The 21381-nt window shown below is 41.5% G+C and overlaps 1 protein-coding gene across 2 annotated transcripts; it reads right to left on the reverse strand.

Annotated features, from left to right (window-relative positions):
* Positions 1-21: 21 nt before the first annotated feature.
* fam131c (family with sequence similarity 131 member C) lies at positions 22-19582 on the reverse strand. 2 transcript variants are annotated; one of them, XM_049581063.1, is made up of 6 exons: positions 19381-19582; positions 17733-17797; positions 15277-15361; positions 5323-5568; positions 4958-5047; positions 22-3088 (listed from the first exon to the last, which is right to left on the reverse strand). In XM_049581063.1, the coding sequence occupies exons 1-6, from the start codon at positions 19409-19411 to the stop codon at positions 2820-2822; spliced, it is 786 nt and encodes a 261-aa protein (XP_049437020.1). In that variant the 5' UTR covers positions 19412-19582; the 3' UTR covers positions 22-2819. The 2 variants fall into 2 exon arrangements, with proteins under 2 accessions (XP_049437020.1, XP_049437019.1); XM_049581062.1 differs by having other exon boundaries at positions 22-3091.
* Positions 19583-21381: the final 1799 nt, after the last annotated feature.

Consider the following 21381-nt stretch of genomic DNA (forward strand, 5'->3'; position numbering starts at 1 on the left):
CCGGGCGTGGGAGCCCTTCTGTGTGGAGTTTGCATGTTCTCCCTGTGTCAGCGTGGGTTCTCTCCGGGCACTCCGGCTTCCTCCCACAGTCCAAAGACATGCAGATTGGGGATTAGGTTAATTGATAACTCTAAAAGGTGTGAATGTGAGCGTGATGGTTGTTTGTCTCTATGTGTCAGCCCTGTCTAGTCTAGATGTGTCTAATCACAGTCTAGTCTGGCGACCTGTCCAGGGTGTACCCTGCCTCTTGCCTGATGTCAACCGCGACCCTCAAGAGGATGAAGCGGTTAGAAGATGAATGAATGAATGAATGAACTATTCACAGAACGATGAATCGCTTAAATGTATAAAAACCTAACACATTAAACAGGATTGTTGTGGAACTCAAAGTGTTAACCGCACCATTATTACTCTATGTACATCAGATAATTTGTAATACTAACTGTAAATTAAAAAACTGATTTAACTGGTCGCTTAGGGTGCATTCACAGCAGGATAGTCTGGGGACTCGGGTTGATTGGGTGAGGAATGCCGAAAACTTTCACACCTTTATTTGGTTCAGTTGACTTTCACACTGCACCAAACCTCCTGGACAATGTCACGCAGTTACAATAGCTGCTCTTTTGGGGCGGTATTGCCCAAAAGACCACTGACCAGAGAAAGAAAAAGAAGAAAAAAAAGTATGAGGAAGAGGAAAACCCGACTCATTGATTGGCCAGGACTGAAAATGGAAGTCCATCCCCTTCAGCTGGCTTGGTTAGCACAAAAACAATGGAGCAACATCAAATTTATGCAGACTTGGGGTAAGCGTCTGCACCTCCTCACTACTCCACGTCTGCCCACGAGACATTTTTCAACTTTTTCTTGTTTTTACCTCTGCTTCCCGGTTCACATCATTGGCTTTGTTTTTTTTTCTACCCAAAATGCACCGGGCTCTACGTCACTTCCTCTCTTTGGTTCACTTCTTCTCTTTGGTTCACCGGATAGTCCGTTTGCATTTTCCACTGTAAGCAAACCGCACCAGGGTTCACTTGCAAGTGAACCGAGACCCCCAGTTTTCAAGTGGACCAAGGTTGGCTCGTTGGTCCGCACTAGAGTTCGAATGGGCGTTCACACCACTCCAAATGAACTGAACTATCCGTAGAAGCGGACCAGGGTTCGTTTGAGGTGGACCAAATAGCACCAGTGTGAATATGTCCTGGGTAGCACAAAAAAACAAGTAAAGGTGAAACTCTATTAGGAGCTGCACCTCGTCAAAATAAATCAAAACTAATATGACTGGACCGTGTGGGAACTCAGTTTGAAAGGACAGACACAGGAAGACACCACGCTCAGCAGACAGACAGGAATCACTTTACAAACCAGTCACAGCTGACAGATATCCTTCCCTTCTTCCATAAATATTCAGTCTATGATAAACACAAAAAAGTTTATCTTCTTAGTGCAGGGCTACTCAGAACTTTACATCTGGCCCACAGTCGACACACATCTAAACAGCACCTGGAGGAAGATTAGCTCCAGGTGCTGTGATACAGTGCTTATTAAGGTTGCCCAGCAACCTCAGATGCAACCTGCTGCCACTCTCTTGAAAGCTGGCACACAAAAAGGCACAAGAATAGTGCCCTGTGCTCGACCTCGCATTTTCCAGACAGTTAAAGACACAGCATGTGTACGGCCCCTAATTTACATGGCTGGTACCTGCAGTGATTACACAGGCTAGTTAATTACATGTCAGGCAGGAAGTGTGGGATCATTTTGAGCCTATACTTCTACAACAGAAGGAAATCCTGAATGGCTTTTGGTTGTGGTGTGCCTCCCCAAGATTTTCAGTGGCCCCATGGTGCGCCGCTGTGCACTGGAGAGCTACGTAGGTCTCAAATCAGTTGACGTCTTTGCTTTGCGGGGTTTTGTGTCATGATGGATGTGATCATGCCAGCCGTGCACAGCCTTTTGATTTTTTTCCCACATCAATTGAAAACCATTCAGTCCCACTGAGATAACAAAAGGGGAAACAGCAATGACGCACCACAGGGCACAGCTTTGTTTTGTGTAATCCTGTGCTAAAAGAAACACCGTGACAAGTAACACTAACACCATACACAGGCATGCTGACATACGTGTGGAACCACATGCACGCTGACGGATTCGTCTTTTCTCTACACCACCCCCCTGCTGATGTCGCTCTCAGACATAAGAGTGTGAATAATAGCTAATCATAGCTGGGACTCAGACAGATAATTGGGTGTACGCTTTCTTTACAACAGACGTCTCTCTTGATTAAGATGAGAAACCTCAAAGACGACAAATCAATTTCTTTCTTATTTTCTCCACTCAAATTGCTTAAGGTCAGACTTCGTTGTCCCTTCACTGCATTCATCTGTTCAATTCACCAATGTGAATGAGAAAGGGATCAAAACTAGAACTGGACAAATATACTCAGCACATATATTAAAAGTGATGTTTAATAACAAGATTTACACCAGTATCGTTCAACTCTTCACAGTTCAGTTCTACCTATAATATGAAAGTGTTTAATGTACATTGAATAAAAAATAAAAATGTAACAGTGGAACTATGTACATTCACAAAAGTATACGCCTCAACTGGAGAGAAAATATAATTTGGAGTCTGTATCTGAAGACCAGATGCTGAAACCTTCCCAGACGAGCCATTTGTGGAATTGCCTTTTGAGATATTTCAGATGCCTACCTTTTTTTTTCTTTGTAGCAGTCGCTGCTGGTGGCTGAGACTCAAGTCCCCTCAATGAGGCTCATTTAAGAGATTGCCATCAAAATTGCTGGCTTGTTTTCCTGTTAAACCTAATTATAAAAAACGTCATCCTCGGATAGCGAGCTGCTGTCTACATGTCGTACAGCAGCCTCTGCAGTCGCAGTGCTCTTGTCCTCGAGGTGACGTTCTCTGTCCTGCTGGGTGTTGGACGTTGGGGAAATGGAGTCAACCACTGATGGAGGGACCAGATTGGCCGCCCTGTTGTCGCCGTAAGTCTGGGCGTGGATGCTGTACAGGTGTTGGGGAACGCTGACGCTTCCACCGTCCAGCAGGAACTGGGACAAGAAGTGGCTTTGTGCTGCTGTGGAGGGATAATAACAGTATAAGTCGAATGGTTGCTCCTTGAAAACACGGAAGAATTCATTTGAAATACGCAAAAAGTGGCAGCTGGGTCCTCTCAGGGTGTACGGATTTTAGAAGCTGTAGCTCTTCACGCTGTTAAATTACAGAAATAGCAGAGATACGCTCAGTGCTTGAATTGGATACAAAAAGGTGCCATTTACCAGCTGCTACACGGCATGTAGCTAATGACACAAGACTGTGAGTGTGAAAGCTATTTCTGTGTGAAAATACATGTTAATTCATGAGGATCGCATGTTCAAGGACTTATTTTTTAATTAATGGAATAAAGTAATTTCCTCCACAGGTAAAACAAGATATGTATGAAGGATAAATGCTTTTATGTGGTAACACAATGTGCTACTCTTTGTGCCTTTTAAATTGCCCCCCCAGGGATGAATAAAGTGCTTTGAATTGAATTTAATTGAATTTATTTTATGCTTATCTAGCTGTTCAGTTTAAACAGATATAATTTTGCTATTAGGTTTCAAGGACAATGTTTAAAAATATTCTCAAATAGTAATTACAGGGAAAAACACTGTTACCGAAGGCATTCATAATGTTTGGGTTTTTTAACAGTTCAAGCAAATCTGACTCCTCAAATGTTGATTGGCTGAGTTAAAACAACTGTTATTAACATGCTGACTGTATAGACTATGATTTTTTATTTTTTTTTTTTTAAAAAAATAATAATTTACCTGCAAAGCCTGTTAACATGCTAGCATCAGCATGCTAACCTGATTGTAATATGGTCATTATTTTCATGATATTAACTTTTGAACTGTTGAAAGGGAGAATTTTGACCCATTGGTGTCCAGCCCAATTGCCAAGATAAAAAGTGAGCATTGTACGTTTCTGCAAACCATAGATATGTTACATTGTTACATCATGTCATACGAATCATATTTTTCTAAAGTGACGTAGATCGAATTACATGTATATGATATGAGTTTCTCATTAAGAGGAGGGGTTCATGAATAGTGTGACACCTAGGTGAAACAGCTGACAAACAACAAGGCCAACAAACAACAAAACTGGGTAGTTTTTAATGACACATCGCAACATTTCCAGTCGTGATTGTGGTGCCCACACTTGGTTTTAAGCAAAAACGAGATGTTTTCCTAACCCAACCAAGTGGATTTTATGTCTAAACATAATCATATGTTAACCACAGTGCTGTAATAACATACATTTGAAAACTGATAATAAAGGTAAAGTTTCAACATGTCTACCACATATATGATTGTGTAGTGATTGATTACAAGCCATGGCATCACTACAGTCAACAAGTGTCATCCTCTGGAGACCAAGACTGTGTGTACACAGTTTCATGCCAGTCCTTCATAAGGGGAGAATTAGAGTAAAACAGAGAGGCTGACTGTGCAGCCATGTCATTAGTGTGGTTGAGAACTGAACTGAAATTAGAAACCACACCCATCACACTCATGATTCTTCCAGCTCTGAAGGTTACAACAAACTAGATCTTTAATACCAGTATTTACTTCATCATATTGCATAGGGTATATACAGTAAAATCAATTATGTTGTGCAACAGGTGTTGATTCTATTATCTGATATGTCAAGTTTCTCTCAAAAATCCATCATCAACATCAAAGACAATATTTCAAGGTAAAATTTGTACTTTGAGATTATAAACAGACAAACCCAGATGGAGACTGTTACAGCAGAAATACCTTAATGTTTCAGTGTTTTTATCTTTTTTATTCACTTTCATCTGCAAAGTTTGGAGAGCTTTTAACTTAAGATAAAAGAGGTATTTTACACCAAAAGCTCCAGTGACACATGAACAAGCTTTTACATGACCAACCTTGTAAACTGGTGGATGGCTGCTCCAAGCCATCGTTCATCGACCACACATTCATCGATGCCTCAGCCAGGGCAAACTGCTCTGCTACGCCTGTGAAACAAACATATTTTATGTTCTTTTTCTGAGAAGTCGACCCCCAGTTGTTTTTCACCAAGTCTACCACAGTCACAAACAAAGGGAAATCCAATAAGTGCACTACATTTGAGCCACTGTCATGGGACGTCTTAAGGACTATTGATTTTTGCAGACGCTCTTTCTGCATGAGCCAATCGAACAGGCACAATGCCCAAGGGGATCTGACCGTCACTTCATCTCCACTGACCACATCTTGTTTTTCTTAAATTCAATTCATTCGTCTGTCTCACCTGCAGCGAAGCGAGCCTCCTTGATCTCGTCCGTCATTTGGGAGTAGAACTGCTCATCTTCCTGCAGCTCGGCCCCTATCCCCCCCCAGCCTCCGCCTCCTTTACCCCGGGCCCCGCTCCAACCACCCGCACCTCCCCTAGCTTCGCCACCTCCGCCCCAACCCTTCCACTCAATCAGGTGAGCAACTCGCCCCTGGGCCATTGCCGTCGGCTGCGTTATATGCTCCTTTATCGTCGCCACCAGACCTAAATAAGGGGAGAAGGAGAAAGAGGGATACATCTTGATAAGTGGATAAGGTGGCCATACAGTAAGTGTGATAGCAGAGGACAGTAGGAGACAATTTCAGGAAAAGATAAAGTGATAGGCTGCATGAGGGAAAGATAAAGTTATAGGCTGCATGACAGGGTGTACATGGAGAGGGTGGGAAAAAATGCCCAAAAAACGGGACAGGAATATGGAAATGGCAAAAGAAGATGAGGGAAAAGAATCATGAAATGGTTGTACTTTAAGCATAATTCAGACTTTGAAGGTGAACATTTACTCCTGATTTGCATAACCTGAAGCATGAAAGAGACATTTCTGCTGCTGCTGCCTTCTGATGTAGAGCTCCATAGAAAACAACTTGGAGAGGATTGAAAATGACAGTGTAACAGCACCCGAGGTGATTTTGGAGAGAAGGAGAGAATTGTACATTTTCTTGTTTATTACAGACAGCACTGCATGAAGCTAGCGTGAATAGATAACCTAATGAAAAAACATGTTATAATTTGATGAAAAATAAAATCTAGAGTTTTTTTTCCCAACTTGCACAAATCAATATTTCCATTAGCTGACAGCAACAACACAACACAAGACAGATTTAGGTTTATTTTGTAATTTATTTCAGGCTCTAGTAGAGGACCAATGAAAACGTGTTGCATTACAGAGCAGTTTTTAAGCCTTTAGAGGGAAAGTTATGTCTTAACCAAGGACATTAAATGTAGGTTGAGGCATGTTCTCTAACCCTATGTAATGTTTAACTATAGTGGTGAAGTTGGAGGGTTGCAGCGGACGGTCCTAGAAATTAAGGGATGGTGTTCTCCCAGGTGCTCTTACAGTGTATTCTCTTTAGCTTCCTTGGGTGCACTCAACCTAACAACTTTTTGGGCACACTCAAACGTATCTCGAATGATATACAGTAAAATGTTTTCAAAAATAAAGCATTATTGTCTTTGATAAAGATCTTTTCAGTAATAGCGGATTTGTAATTCTCACTCATATCTTTATTTTGCATAAAGAATATATTCTGACCTTGCGGATGCCTTTGGCTAGTGCAGACCAAATTACACTGCACTTGCTGATATGATGCCATATGACACCATGATTTCTCCTCTTTTAAGCCTCCTCGGTCTTCACAAGGAAATTGCAAGTCAGTTGCAGGTCCTTCGGGTCTCTGAGTTATGTCTTTTAAAAATGACATAGCATTTATTGTAGCACTTACATTCATGTTCACACTGCTTCACACTTCACACACTCAAAGGTTCAAACCATATTTTCTAGGAGTGCGCACGTGCTGTTGCCATCCAGTTAATTCTTAGCTTTGGAGTATATTACGGCCTTTTGTAAATTCTGGGATTTCATCAGGTCAGAGCTTGAGACGTAAATCTTTTTGCTTTGAAGTTTCAAGTCGAGGCCTCAGTCAAGTCCAAGTCCTCATTATTGTGCCTGACTTAAGCCTCAAGTCTACAGCCCTGTTGCTTGCTCTTAATAGACTCTTGTAAAGCAGTATCTAATGGAGGTGCTGTGTCCCTGTTCTCAACAGTAATAAGTTATTCATGACCCATATAATCACTGGGCAAAACTACAAAGAGGCTATTATTTCTTTTATCACAAGAGACAAGGGCAGAGAGGTCTAGGGAAATGAAGAGCTGAAGCGAAAGTGACAGCATGCCTTGGTCGTATCGCGGAACAGGCAAATTAAACAGATGTAAAAGGACAAAATGGAAAGGTTGAAAAGGCAAAGGTGCAAAAAGAGAATGGGAAGGAAAGGTTAAGGTAAGAAGTTAAAGAAAAAAAGAAGGACAGTGTCGAGACCAGGAAGAAAGAAGGACATGGTAACAAGCTTAGAGAGAAATGGATACAGTGAAACGACAGAAGGGAGCTGAGAAAGTTGGCAGTCTGGGCCAATTGAAACTGAGAAAAACATCCCAACATGTTATTTTTATTTGAGCTTAACACCTAGAGACTCTTCTCTGTGTTTTGTTGTGCACTGTGACACCCACTGCTGTCTCACGCTGCTTTCACTCTGTTATGATGATCTGTTCTGCCTGATGCTTGATGGTGAAGAAGCTATGTTTGCATCTATTTAAGTTATGTGCACGCTGCAGGAAGATCCCATTTGTTTTTCAAATTGAATATTATTGCCTTGCTGTCCACACTGCAGTGTGAAAAGGACCAAATCATATTAAGCTGAAGCTGCACCCCACAGAATAATCATGTGCTTAATGTGTCGCTCTGAATGCAATGGGCAGCAGCAGGTAGCCAAGATTTCTCTGCTGATTTGTAGGTGAAGTGCAGCAGACAAACAGCATTTAAAACACTGCAGTGTTCCGGGTTATTGACTGTGCAAGTGCATGTTTCCATGCAGTCCTAATGGGGTTCTCGTGTTATATTAAAAAAAATCCAACATAAACTATATATGAACAGGTCTGATAGCAGATTAGAATTTAATTTGCATGCAAGAGGACATTGGTTTGTGTGACAAAATGTCTGATTGTCTGCATAAAGACAATGGATTAACTGATTTTTGGGCAATTTGGAGGCAGCAGAAACAAGTGGTAAACACACTTTGTGACACTTTAGCTGATAAATGCTACATTATTCTGACAACATAGATGCTGACCTTGCCTGTCTGCTGTTGGGCAGGGTGCAGTTGATTTATCACAGCTTTTGGCCGAAAAAGGTTTCTGCTATGTCTGGAAATGAGGTTGATAAGAGCAGACTGAACCAAAAGCAAAGTTGCAGACTGTAAAACCAAAACAACCCAACTGGCCACCAACATTGTTAGACATTGACATTTGGTTGAATTTAGGTTGTGACGTTGGGTGACCAAAATTCAATGTCAGCACATTGTCTTAAACCAAAATCAGTCTGAGGTGGCATACTGATGACTGGTGACATTTTGTTGGTTTTAAGTTGTGTTAGTAAGTATCAAAAATCTAGCATATTCCAAACTCATGCCAAAGTCATCTTGACAAAAAGTAACAAAATGAATTATTAACATTGACAGATATTTAAAATAGCATCAGCCTGATTTTCATTCCAGCCAGAACTTAACATCCAAGTGAGAGTCCAATGTCTTTCTGATGTAAGGTACCAGCCAGGAATGGGCCAAAAGACAATAAAATGCTCCATAGAGCTGAGGTAAACTGAAGAGTTGGCTGATAATTTTCAGTGGGCTTATCTCCAGGAGCGAAACACTACACACAGGGATCTGATCATATTAAAATTATTTAAATGTTGATTCAAATAGTTTTAGGCGAGTGACTGGGGGGAGGAGTTCATTTGCATATTTATAGATCAGTGTAGAGGTCTAAAGGTGTGGAGTTACATCCAAGCCATTTCAATATGGAGTATGGAGGGATAAAACATGTAATTTGATGAACAGAAATGTGTGTCAGGGGTTATACTACCAGCCAATCAATGAATGGGATCATGAATACTGTTACAGTTGTGTTAACCCCAAACAGCCTGCTTTAGTAGAGGTGTGTATGAAGCTCTAGTTCAAATCAGTCAGATAAAATAAAAACTGAACCAAATGGTTGAAATATAATTCTTGCCCATTCATTCAACTCTTGGGCTTTTTTCCCAGAGGTTCGAGGTTCATTTATTGTCATTCTACAACACAGGGCTTCACAACAAAAATGAAAATTATAGTCCCTTCATGCTTCACGAGAAAAAACATGACAGAACAAAACTATTTTTATTGTGGAGCATACAGAGGATAAGTTGAGGACTCTTACAGCCGGAGGAAAGAAGCTACTCTGTAATCTGGTGGTATACAGCAGCAAATACTTTTGTATTGCTTGCCAGATGGCGGAAAGAGTGAACAAGCTGTTGCTGGGGTGGGTTTTGATTTTTAGTATCCTCTGGGCTCTGCGCAGGCTTCTCACCTCACCAATATCTTTGACGCTCAGTAGACGGGCACCAGTGATGTTCTCGGCTGTTTTAATAACCCGTTGCAGAGCCCTTCTGTCCTGTGCCGTGCACTGGCCATGCCAATGTGTAATGTTTCAAGTCAGGATGCTTTCTGCTCCTCTGTAAAAGTTGACAAATACTTGGCATGCTTGCTAAACTTTGCTCTCATTCATTTAAATAAGTCTAATTCTAAGAGAGACCGAGAAAATCAGTTACAGATATCTACAAGCTTGTCAACACATCCTCTGAGTTTCCATGGTTGCTGTAAGAAATGATTGGATTTCTCAGTGTTGTTTATCATGTTGCCACAGCAAACACAGGGTTACAGGTTTTAATAAAGAAACCAGTCAGTCTGGAATAGGTCCCTTGACAAAAATAGACATATATGACATTATGTCAGGCATGACTCCCTGCTGTATGTTGTGAGGAAACAGAGCGGATAAACAAACACAGTCGGATGAACAAGCATGGAGTGTTATAAAACCTGTAGGTGCTGCATTCAGAGCTTTGTTGCTTCCCAGCCAACATGGGAATAATTCTAGAAAATAACATTTAATCACATCCTAAAGGGAGTAAAATTGGTAACTACCGTAATTTGCCTTCTGGTAAGCAGCTGGTGTTGATTTCCAGCTGTGGTGGACTGGACCACTAGAAAACAGCAACAAAGCAAAGGCTGACAGTTTGTTTGTTCCTGGGTTTACTCTTATCAATGTGTCAAGCCATCTGATGCATCCCTTAGATGGCCTGTAGACAACAGCATTAAAGAAGTCACCACAGGAGCACAAGCAGCTCTGTGCAGCCGTGCTTTGAGCTGAATGTTAATGTCAGCATGTTAACATGCTCACAATGACAATACTAATATGCTGATGTTTAGCAGTGGTGATGTTACGCTTGAAGCAGACTCTAAACACAATGTCGACCTTTCAAAGATGAATCTAGGCTAGATGTTTCGATGCCTCGCTTCACCGTGCCAAAAATTATTAGACCACCCCAAACAAGGTGTTATGTCACATCCTGGTTTTGAAGATGAGATATTCTTGTCAATTTGCCACAGTATTTAAAAACGAGCTGTACACTGTTTAAAGATGTCAGTCGGCTGCTTCAAAACAGTGAACTGTTCAACACACTAGTTCATGTGTGACTTAGCTATTGTATTGAAAATATGAAGTATGATTTAGCCAGTATGTTGTTCATCATTTTACTTTAGCGTGTTAATGTGCTAACATCATAAAGTACAGCTGAGGCTGATGTGAATGTCATTAGTTTTGCAGGTATTTGGTCATAAACCAAAGTACTGGACAAATTAAAATTCTGACTGGATTCATCCTGATGGGAACATGAATGTCGGGATCATGCTTCATGGTAATTATCCAACAGTTGTTGAGACATGTGACCTGATTGTACTACAGGAAAAAGTCAGGAGCTCACCAAAGTCATTAGGCCTCATCCTCTGGGGATCATGAATATCTGCACCAAAGCGTTGGCCTATCTGTTAATACTTGAGACATTTCTGACTGGCCAAAATCAGCTCAAGCATCCCTTGAGCTATACCACTGTGGCTGCTTAGCAGATTACTATTAAAGTTTTTATTGTTGATATTCGTGGTCCCCAGCGCATGAATGCTAATATTTTTTGTTACCCTCTTATCTCTCCCTTAGCGTCTCTGTCAGACAAATATATCGACTTGTACATGGGAAATATCCTCTGATCTAATTGCCAGGAAATCTAATGTGCACAGTCATCCTCTCCACAAGATGAACTCTTAACTCCATCAACTTGACAGTTTCCTTCGAACTTTGTGTGTAATATATATCCTAATGTAACCAGGTTTCCATGAAATCTACTGAGCACATTCATACTGTCATAGTGATAAACTCCTTTGATTTTAATGATCATCATTATTTCCTTGCAACAGCACCCCCAAGACAAATAAAAATCTGTAAGGCTAACAAAACTTTCAGTAACTCGTTTGTTCAGTCAAATGAACAATGAACATTTCAGTTTCTGGGTTCCAGTCGCAGGGCTAAAGTCGTTTGCTGTTAATAAAATCACATCTGCCTGATCTATCTACCGCACTGCATCATACAAGAAGAATAAATGTAGCAATAATGTCTGCATTATGTTCTTCTAAATATGATTATATTTGCACAATAATATTTGAGTTTGTGCAGTGTGATCTGATTTAAACACTTAGGTTGTCAGCTGCACTTTGTGACTGCCCAACTCTGCCGAACTTGCTTTGCCAATCTAAGGGATGACTGACTAGTGATTATGTCTGAGTAAATGTCATAAGGCTTTTTTTTTTTTTACCTGGACTGGTTCTGTCACTCCCAAAGCAGGTGTCAGCCTCTCAGCTGTCTGCCTGAATGTCTGTGTTTGTCTAACATATTCATGAGGTTTTCACAGCCTTCTTAATTATACTGCCGGGGTAATAAAGGAGCTTTCACTGGAAAAAGTTCGGCAAGGCATAACACATTAAGTCAGATAATTAACCTCTCGCAGAGAGAGGGAAGCGGTGGAGATGAGGCAGACAGACACGGGATGGGGAAAGGGGGATGAAAAAGAGTAGGAGGCACCAACATGAAGAGAGGAGGAAGTCAGACTTAAAGGTGAAGGAGAAAATTAAATGGGCGAAAGAAATGTGTGTGTACCTGAGTGTTCCCACATGTCTGTCTGGGTATGTTGAGGTTACGGCTGAGGTATACTCACGATACACTTTGGAGGGTAAGTATCAAACTGCCCTCCAGTAAAGTATTTATTTAGACTATTTTTATGCTTCATATCATGCATAAAATTTGGCATCAATCAACATCAATTTCCAGCACAGTGGTAAACCTCAAACATATTCAACCAGAACACGATGTTCAAAATCAGTGTTCAAAGGAGACACAATCACTGCTTGTTTTATGGCTAGACGCGTAGCATTGGTTATGTAACCCATGATCTTATTTTTGTAATATTTAAAAGCTGAACAGCAAAGTGTCGCTGCAGTGAGCAGGGTCTACACTCTACTAACAGAAGTTAACAACAGGCGTTAGCATCCAGCTGTTTTTCAAACTCTCGCAAGACATTTGCTATCTTGACAAAACTGGTATCCGGTCTAGCCACGAGCCCCAGGCTAAATGAATAACACTGATTATCTTGTTACAATGCAGTGCTGGGAAACCTTGGCTCCTGGCATATATGTGGATGTTACTTGACGCACTCCACTCACCCATACACCGTTGCAGATCAAGCAAACCCCCTCATGGCATTGGCCCCCAAGCAGGACAATGCGCCATGCCACACCGCAAAACTGCTCAAGAATGGCCCAAGGAATGGGACAAAGAGCTTAAAGCCTTGACCTGGCCAAGAATTCCCCAGTTCCCAATTCGACTGAGCATCTGTGGGACATGCCAATACCCCAGACGTACCGCCCATCCACAGTGGGCCCTCTACAGATTGGACATAGCTCTGACATGTCAAAGCATGGACACAGGAAGTCTGGGGATGCCCCGTGGTGTCTGGCACCAGGGTCTTCACGGCAGATCCTTTGAGTCCTGTGGTTTGCAAGATGACGTACCAGCATGTCCCAAGGATGCTCGATTGGATTTGGATCTGGGGAATTTGGAGGCCAGGTCAAGGCCTTAAGCTCTTTGTCATGTTCCTTGGGCCATTCCTGAGCAGTTTTTCGTTATCGTCCTGCTGGGGGGCCACTGCCATTAGGGAGTGTTGTAGCCATGAGGGGGTTTGCTTGGTCCGCAGTGGTGTTTGGGTGGGTGGTGCGTGCTAATTCAGGAGATATCACACAAACTGAGCACACAACTTTTTCTAAGATGTCATACGAATTGTTACATGAGAAGATTTTGAACAATAACCATGAAACGGAACAAGGACATTAATCTTTTCTTTGGAAAACCACAAAAGAAGGTGAGCTAAAAAAGTGAAAATTAGCAGCTGGGTCTGTAGCTGTGTTTCTATGGAAGTTTCCTATATTAACTAAAATCTGCCTCTAATAGTATGTTTACTTTGTTGCGATCAGGCAAAAGTAAAAAAGAAGTGATAGATAGCAGCAGAGGAGGCATGGAGGCAAAAAAGAAAAGATCAACTTTCAGCTTTAGAGGGTGACAACCTACATTCACCCACGGCTATCTTTCATGTAATCATGTAGCCCCAGTCTGTTCAAATATGAACAACTATGAATAGCCTGCAGTAGTTTACCTAATAATCTCATGTTGACCCTTGTGGACTCAGTTAATAAAAAGAGACACATGAAGAGTGAAGGATGATGGAGAAAGGGCAGGCACAGGTGACTTTGTGAGAATAGACACCTACTTGGCAACATCTTGTCGACATCTCCATTTAAGAGACCAAACAGTTTGGGGATTTGTTCAGGTCTCAAGCTCAATGGTGACAACTCAAAGAAGTAAAGATTTATCATTACAAGTCTATGATCGTAACAGCTGAAAGGTATACTACGCAGGATTGTTGGTTACTGTTTGTGAACATACTCACTGTTAAAAGTGAAAGTACAAGCCTACCCCAGAATTACTGACTTTGGCGTTTTCCTTCACTATATTTGCTTTTTTTGTGCTGTGTCTCTTGGATGTGTGCTGCTTCCAGTCTGGCTACCTTTTTATAAAGCCCCAATCTCACTTGAGCCCTGTGGGGGTGCACACTTTAAACGTCCCAATAACAGAAAATGAGAAAATACAGGCAGAGGGCAGGATCTCGGCAGAAAAATACATCACGTACTGATAGTGGGTCATAAGTGATGATTGAAAGGGATTACCTCTGCATGAGTCTATAGCTACATGGTTTTTCGGAAAATCCTTTATAGTATTTGCCTGGGTCCAGACCTTTGACTCCTCCCACCCCACTGAGTTCAAGATGACCGATTCTGGTCTGGCAACGCAAAATGAAACAGCGGTTTCTCGGTTAAAATAAGAAACAACCAATGAGCTCTGCGGGCGGCACTAACGATTAGCCAATCAGCACCACGGGTGGGACTAATGCTGTTGTCAAGCTGTTGTCAACAATGTGCTGGAATCATTGAAGAGTAATATCAACAATGGTGAGCGCAGTAGACGAGATAGATGCTGCACCATTGCACCACTTGACATGTAATGGTGAGGCCCAGGAAGCTGTTTAAATGCAGTGTAATCTGTCAGCTGACAAAACAAACGTCGGCCTACAGGGGAAAAGCCGTCGCAGTTTCCTAGTTGACAAATAACTGCCTGCACGGACAGTAATGTTCACAATATAATTTTATGTAAGCCTGAAAGACATTTATCAGTTCTCTGTCATACCAAACTCTGTTGACTTGTTTGTGTTTGTATAGGCCATATGGTCGAATCTCCCTCCCCAATGAAAATCAGTTAGAATAGGAGCAATGTCAAACTGAAGATGGAAATATAGTGTAAGAGTTGACAGTACTGTCTGATATCAGACAAGCATATTATATCTTTAACCTTGCATGTACCATTACTTAAATCATCTAGGACTTGTGTTTCAAAGTGCTTTAGAAAGCTGTTAAGTTTCTACAAATCTCTCCAGGGGGAAATACCATCCAGACCCCCTGGAGGGTTGTTAGACAGGTGATTATGGCCCTGTGTTACAGCCTATGTTTGGGAGAGAAAGGGCACGGAGGAGGAAGGAAATCACATTACCAACCTCCCATGGTTACTAACGCAATTTCCCAGCTTGCCGTTTTCCCAGTTTCATATGTTTGATTCATAATGAAACACAACCTGAACTAAAGCTGTTTATGTTTGCGTGTGTGTGATTGAGTGTCTCACCCATCAAAGAGGAGGTGGCCAGCTCGCCAATATCATAGCCGCTGCTTTTATCTGCCACACTGCCGTTGGATGGATTCTGGTCATCCTACACAATATGATGAACAGACAGAGGGAGGCTATCACATCTTTATCATTAATATAAGGTGGGAATTGTGTATTTCTAATGCAGAATAACAAACAAAGGTTTATTTTTGCTTTGTGCCACTGCATTTATGCCATGGGTCAAAGATGACAAAGAGGTATTTTTCATCTCACAAACAAGCAGCTAACCCTTTTGTACACTTTGAACAATACAAATCAACAGGCGTGGGCTTATGAGCTTTCCATACACAATAGAACACAAACATAAACTATTCATACAAACACACATGAGAACATTTGCATACATCCTGTTCAGGCAGTCACATCTTATGTGTGATGACTCAACGCCCACACACGGAAAAAATGGTGATAATGACAAAAACAGCTCTTGTGAAAATCCTGCAGTGTTCACACTCATTTTGAGGGAAGGTATTTTCAAACTCAAACCCTATGGTATTTACACTGAAGTAGCTGCAATCAATATGGAGAGAGAAACTGTACTTCAAATAGGCTACATTTCTCTCAGTTTTTGATCTGAGAGTAAAACCTTCAAGGTTTTTAAAACATGTTGCAAGCAAAATGGGATTATAAGTTCGTACATGCTTATACATTAGTGCATGGCTCCACTTCAAACTGCTGGAAACCAGTCTAAGTTAAGTTTTACAGACGATAAAATTCTGCATAAAACTCAATTGAATGTGAAATGAGCAAAGTGGGAAAACTAAGCATTCTCTTGGGAAAATTAAGTTTGTTTCTGTTTTTCACATCAACTGCTTAGATGCCAGATGTGTGGTCACTGCAAACCTCAAGACATCTTTCAATTTCTGGTCTGGTCCTTTCATCTGTGAAATTACTCTTTTTACCAAACAATATCAGTCATTCTTCAATAAATGTTTTACAACTCTAATTTAATAGGATTACATCTGTAAATGTATCATCAAATAATCACTGTAAGACATGGATTTTAATTAGTAGCTTGTGCTTTAAAGAGTAGTCTGGCTTGTTTAGGCAAATCAAAAGCTTATAAAAAGCCTGGGTGTAAATGTAATTCACCCAGCATTCAAACTATCCAAATATTCTACTTTAGTAAAAGTCTGTAACAAACGGAAATTTCTCATTTTCAGTGGCAAAAACATCCTAACTTTCCTAACTTTCTTTGCTAACAGCTAGCCAGCTAGCTAGCAAAACTAGCTACAGCTAGCTAGACATCAACCTGTTCAATACAAAGGAATAACTGAAATTGTTTCTTACAAGTTAGTTTATCTTTACTAAACTTACTATAAAGAATTTGATACAAGCGTTGTATAAATCTGTCCACCCTCTGATCCTATACTGATGCTAAGAATGTGAAGGCTAATGGCCAACTTCAAAGAGTAAAGAAGTACATAAATTAGGCCTAAAGTAGCAAGACTAAATGTTTCTTTTGATAATTAATTTAATTTTTGAGAATTAGTAAAACACTGTTAATGTTCATTTTAATAGCAGATGTTAATATTTGAAATACACAAACAGAGAAACTGTCTAGCTGATTAAACATGCAGTAATTTCACTCCAGACGTCTGCATGGAGAGTGCGATGGAGCCGGAGGAGCAGACTGACCGTGTTATGTGTGAGAGAGATATTAAGCTGACAGCTGAAGAAGAAATAGCCTTTCCAACTCTGAATGATTCGCAGAACACAGCATCAACTACTATTTTTAGAAAGACAGTTTATTCTAGAAGTTATAGTGAAAACTATTTTACTTCTGGTGAACTGACAGAAAGGCAATACTTGTTGCTTTCAGTCACAGACACACTTAAAGGCTATTAGAACAGAATTTAAGAAAATCTGCAAAAAATATTCAGATCTATGCAAATATATGCACTTTACCATCCACTACTGTTTTGTGAAAACTGGGGGGGTTTACATATTGAGATATGCAGAAGGTGGTGTCATTCTTCAGTCAGAGGAAGAGGGCTTAAAGAGATGACGTAATTAAACGAGCATCAGTCATATCTTAAACAAAGGAAAACAATGCATATGCAATAATGGAGAGCGCAATGGACAATGGAAATAGAGAGTTTTGAACAACTAATGTTCCGGCTGTGTGCTCCTGAAAGAGTTCTGGTAGCAGACGTGCGTGCATGTAAGCATGTTAAAAGCCATCCAGAGAAGATGAAGAGAGCTTGCAGTGGCCTGTGCAATGACGTTAAGTCATCATGTATTCGCTCAATGTGTTTCCATTGCACTTATATTTACATTTACCCTCTATTGATACACCAATTTTTTTCCCCAAGCGTAAAAACTATTTTCACATTATTTTTTGCAGGGTTTCTTTTGTTTGTTTTTTAATCAAAGTTTCCTCTCAGGTTTTTTATGCACAAAATGAAATGCACCTTGGCAGAGGATGTCTGACCCTCCACATCCTGGTCCTGCGATGCCGTCATGGGATGGTGGAACTCTGTGGGGAACCACAAACACTGGTGTTAGATTCATGCGCTATGAGTGTATGTCGATGTGTGTGGTACAAGGCAGGGATAGGGATTTAAAGGCAAATCTCTATTGTCTCTAACAGCCAGGGGTCAAGTGAGGCTCATGTATAATGGATGAGAGACAGAGGGAACAACAGAGTCATTTAACTGGATCCTCTCTGAATATTTGTTTTTTAATTAATGGCGATGAAGTACATATGAATGACAAGAAGAAATTAAACACAGTTCAGAATGATGGAGACATCATCAGAGAGGTCAGTGGACACACACACACATTTTCATGTAGGGAAAAAAACACAACCCTGGGGTTTCCCCTGGGAGGGGTCGTCAAGACAGTTGGTTGTCGCTATGGAAACACGCCGGCAACAGGAGGCGAGTGATACCCTTCCATTAACTTAAGTCATAATGACCAGCGCACACACACAGATAGATATACATAGAAATAGATACACACACTGGCGCACAGGGCAGTATCTGGTCTCTGGCCTCTTCAAATCCTATTATCAGGCCAGGAAACACATCACGATCCCTGAACCAATCGGCTGTCCTTGTGGGGTTAAATCCCACCCTGACTCATACACACACACACACACACACACACACACAAACACACAGACACACTCCTGCTGTTCTCTGTCTGTCTGTAGCCTCACAGCTGCCTTCCCCCTCCCTTGAATGCGCTGCCCTCATCACCCTCCACCTTGTTACAAGGGATGCTTCTCTGAAAATGTTGTCCGACTGCATCACAGACTCAGGCTGAAAGTATTATGTGAGAATGTGATGCTGAATGTCATGTACTGACAGATTAACAAGTATGTTGTTCACAAGTGTTACAGAAAGCTTGTATACCTTAAATCAACTTTTTATGTTATTAGATCTTTTGTTTTGACAGCACAGATTAATTCTTCTGTTCTCCCTAACAGAGACCCTGCTGCCAGCCGAGGCATTGTTATTTTATCCTGACAACAGACGCCACTGTATTTCCACCTAAAGCAGGGACAGAGGGCAAATATGAGAGAGGAAATTGCAACTCAAGTCACATCTTCAAGTCACGACAAGTTGGAGACGAGCTTCGGATGGAGCTGTCATATCCTGAAGCCACTGTTGTTGTCCGCTGATCCTCAGAATCCCTCCCATCAACCTCTCGCATCCCCCCCAAGTCTTCTAAAGCAATCTCCACGGATTCACTCAGATCAAGAATAGCTGCGAAAGGGCAGATGAAAACAAGTTTTCGGATATATGCTTTCATGGCAGAATTTGAGCTGTGCATCAGTTTCGTCTTTCCTGTGATGGATGCACATCATACAAACACTTCTGCCAGGCTAAAAATATGATGCAGGTGGCTGTCGACACCTCAGGGGTCTTGTTAATTTACTGATTTTTCCGAGACACTCACATAGAGAGCCGTCCCTCAAAAGCCTGATGTAACTTTCTGAAAGAGTTCTGCTCTTCAAATGTTTACTGGCTGCTGTCAACACTTCCTGCAGGTCGATCGAAGCCTCAAACAGACACACGGACTTTGACACACAAACAGGTGGACTCAGGCACTGACCTTTGTGACCTTTGCAGAGGCAGGCACCCATGGTCTTGGGACGGCCGGGCGGTTATCTGTTCACCATGGCGGCTTGAGGATGAGGAGGATGAGGTGCGGGTGAAAAGATGAGAAGAAGGGGAGGAAGGAAGGGAAGACGAAAGAGGTATCAGAAGTGTCAGTCAGCAGAGGAGCAGAGAGAAGTGAGGAGCTGAGGCAGTGGGGGGGGGGGGGAGTGAGAGCGGATGCCAGATGAGCTGCAGGCTGATGCATTGGCTGACTTCTCAGTATAGGAGGAGAGAGGTGAGAGAGCGACACAGACAAAGTGTGGGGAGGGGGGACAAAGAGAGAGAGAGAGAGGAAATCGGGGAGAAAGCATGAATGCCTGCTTGCTGACGGTTTTGAATCTCCTCCCCTCTATTTCTTCCTCTCTCCTCCCACTCTATTCTCCATCTCCATCCTACTGTATAGGAGACTCTCACTATTAGTGGAGGGTTTGATGACGGAGCTATATGTTAAATAGTTCTATTCTAATCTATGGCAACAATTCAGTACCTTGATTTACTGTAGCCTACACAACAATGTGCTATTAATGCATGGTGTATTCCTGGGCAGTATCTTATCACAGTGTGTATTCAATACATATTGAAGAGAATGTCTGTCTGCCTATCTATCTGGCATGAAAAAAGGTAAAAATTTCCCTGAAAATTGATATATAATCAAAACTTTGGTTAAAAAAAGACTAAAAATCTGTCCTGCCCTTCTATGACAACTCTTGGGAGTGTAGAAAAAGATACTCTGCACTATGTTTTGTGGTTGCAGTAAGAGTTCACAGTTTAAGTGCTTTATTTCTCAAATATGTTAAAGAACGTTTTTGACATATAAAAATGGGCTTTCCTGAATGGATGAGATAAACAAGCTAAATCTGACTGTTGCTGTTATTTCTTAACACCCCCCACCCCCCACCCACCCCCCACGCACTATTCCTTCCACTGCGTTTCTTGTCCCTGTTTGTCAGAGTCCTCCTGATGCAAAAGCCGGGATAATGTAACCACGGCTCTGCTGATATCACCCACAGCAACAGTGCTCTCAGCTCCATCGGTGGGAAAATCCTGTTGCCACAGCAACCAAGCCACTCCATGTTTTAGAAGATTTTTTATCAACTAATTTGGCAGAGAATGGAGGCAAAGAAACATTATGGGATGGGCAGGGGAGGATGATGCTGATAAAGTCAGCAAAACACCGGACGCTGACATCAGCATCCAAAAACAACCCTCGGCTCAATTAGCTCGTTTTATGTGATGTGTTGATTACATTTTTTTTTCCCCTTTGAAAGAGCTTGTTTTTCTTTTCCTTGGCCTTGGGATAGATAAGTGTACTCAGTCTGTATTTCCACGCTTTATATCCACAAGCAAATGTCCTCCAGAGGAGAGGGAGTCAATACAAGAGGTTTGAAAATGGAAGAACAAAAAGTAGCTACTCACAACCATTTTCACACAAAGAACAGAAGACCAACAACACAGACCATCCATATTGTAAGTTTTGTCAGAAGGAAACCTGCAATGGGAGATTCTTGTTCACTGATACGCCTACAATTAAAATTTTATTAGCCTGGAACATTGGCACAGAGCCCTGAAATGCCTTTCCAGGGAACTAAATGGTATTCCATGCAGCTTTCAGGAGGTTCCAGGGGTCTATGGGTTATTGGAGGTAGTTTTTTAGGGGTTCTTTTCAGGAGTCCCTTGATATCAGGCTGATAACACTTTGAAATTTGAGGCAATTGTTCAAGAACTCCTGAAAAGGCCATAATGAACACTAAATATCATAAGGAATTTGTGTAACTCCCTGAAAAACCTTAAAAGAAGTACTTCAACTCATGAATTCCTGAAACCTTCTTAAGGAAACCTTAGGGCCTTGACACACCAAGCCAATGGTTGGCCATTGGTCAGTGTAAGGCCATCAGTGAGCATCTGCTGCCCTAGTTTTTGCAATGTGCCCCGCACCGTTGGCACTGGTCAGCCT

Source organism: Epinephelus fuscoguttatus, linkage group LG7 (genome assembly GCF_011397635.1).
Source record: "Epinephelus fuscoguttatus linkage group LG7, E.fuscoguttatus.final_Chr_v1".
Taxonomy (NCBI): domain Eukaryota; kingdom Metazoa; phylum Chordata; class Actinopteri; order Perciformes; family Serranidae; genus Epinephelus; species Epinephelus fuscoguttatus.

What these genes read in the sequence shown, in the direction of transcription:
- fam131c (XM_049581062.1), bottom strand. Translation starts at nt 19,411, where the DNA reads ATGGGTGCCTGCCTCTGCAAAGGTCACAAAG. An exon ending in GGCCACCTCCTCTTTGATGG is followed by an intron (nt 5,569 to 15,276) that starts GTGAGACACTCA and finishes CCCCTTATTTAG; the next exon opens with GTCTGGTGGCGACGATAAAG. An exon ending in GCCATCCACCAGTTTACAAG is followed by an intron (nt 3,092 to 4,957) that starts GTTGGTCATGTA and finishes ATCCCTCCACAG; the next exon opens with CAGCACAAAGCCACTTCTTG.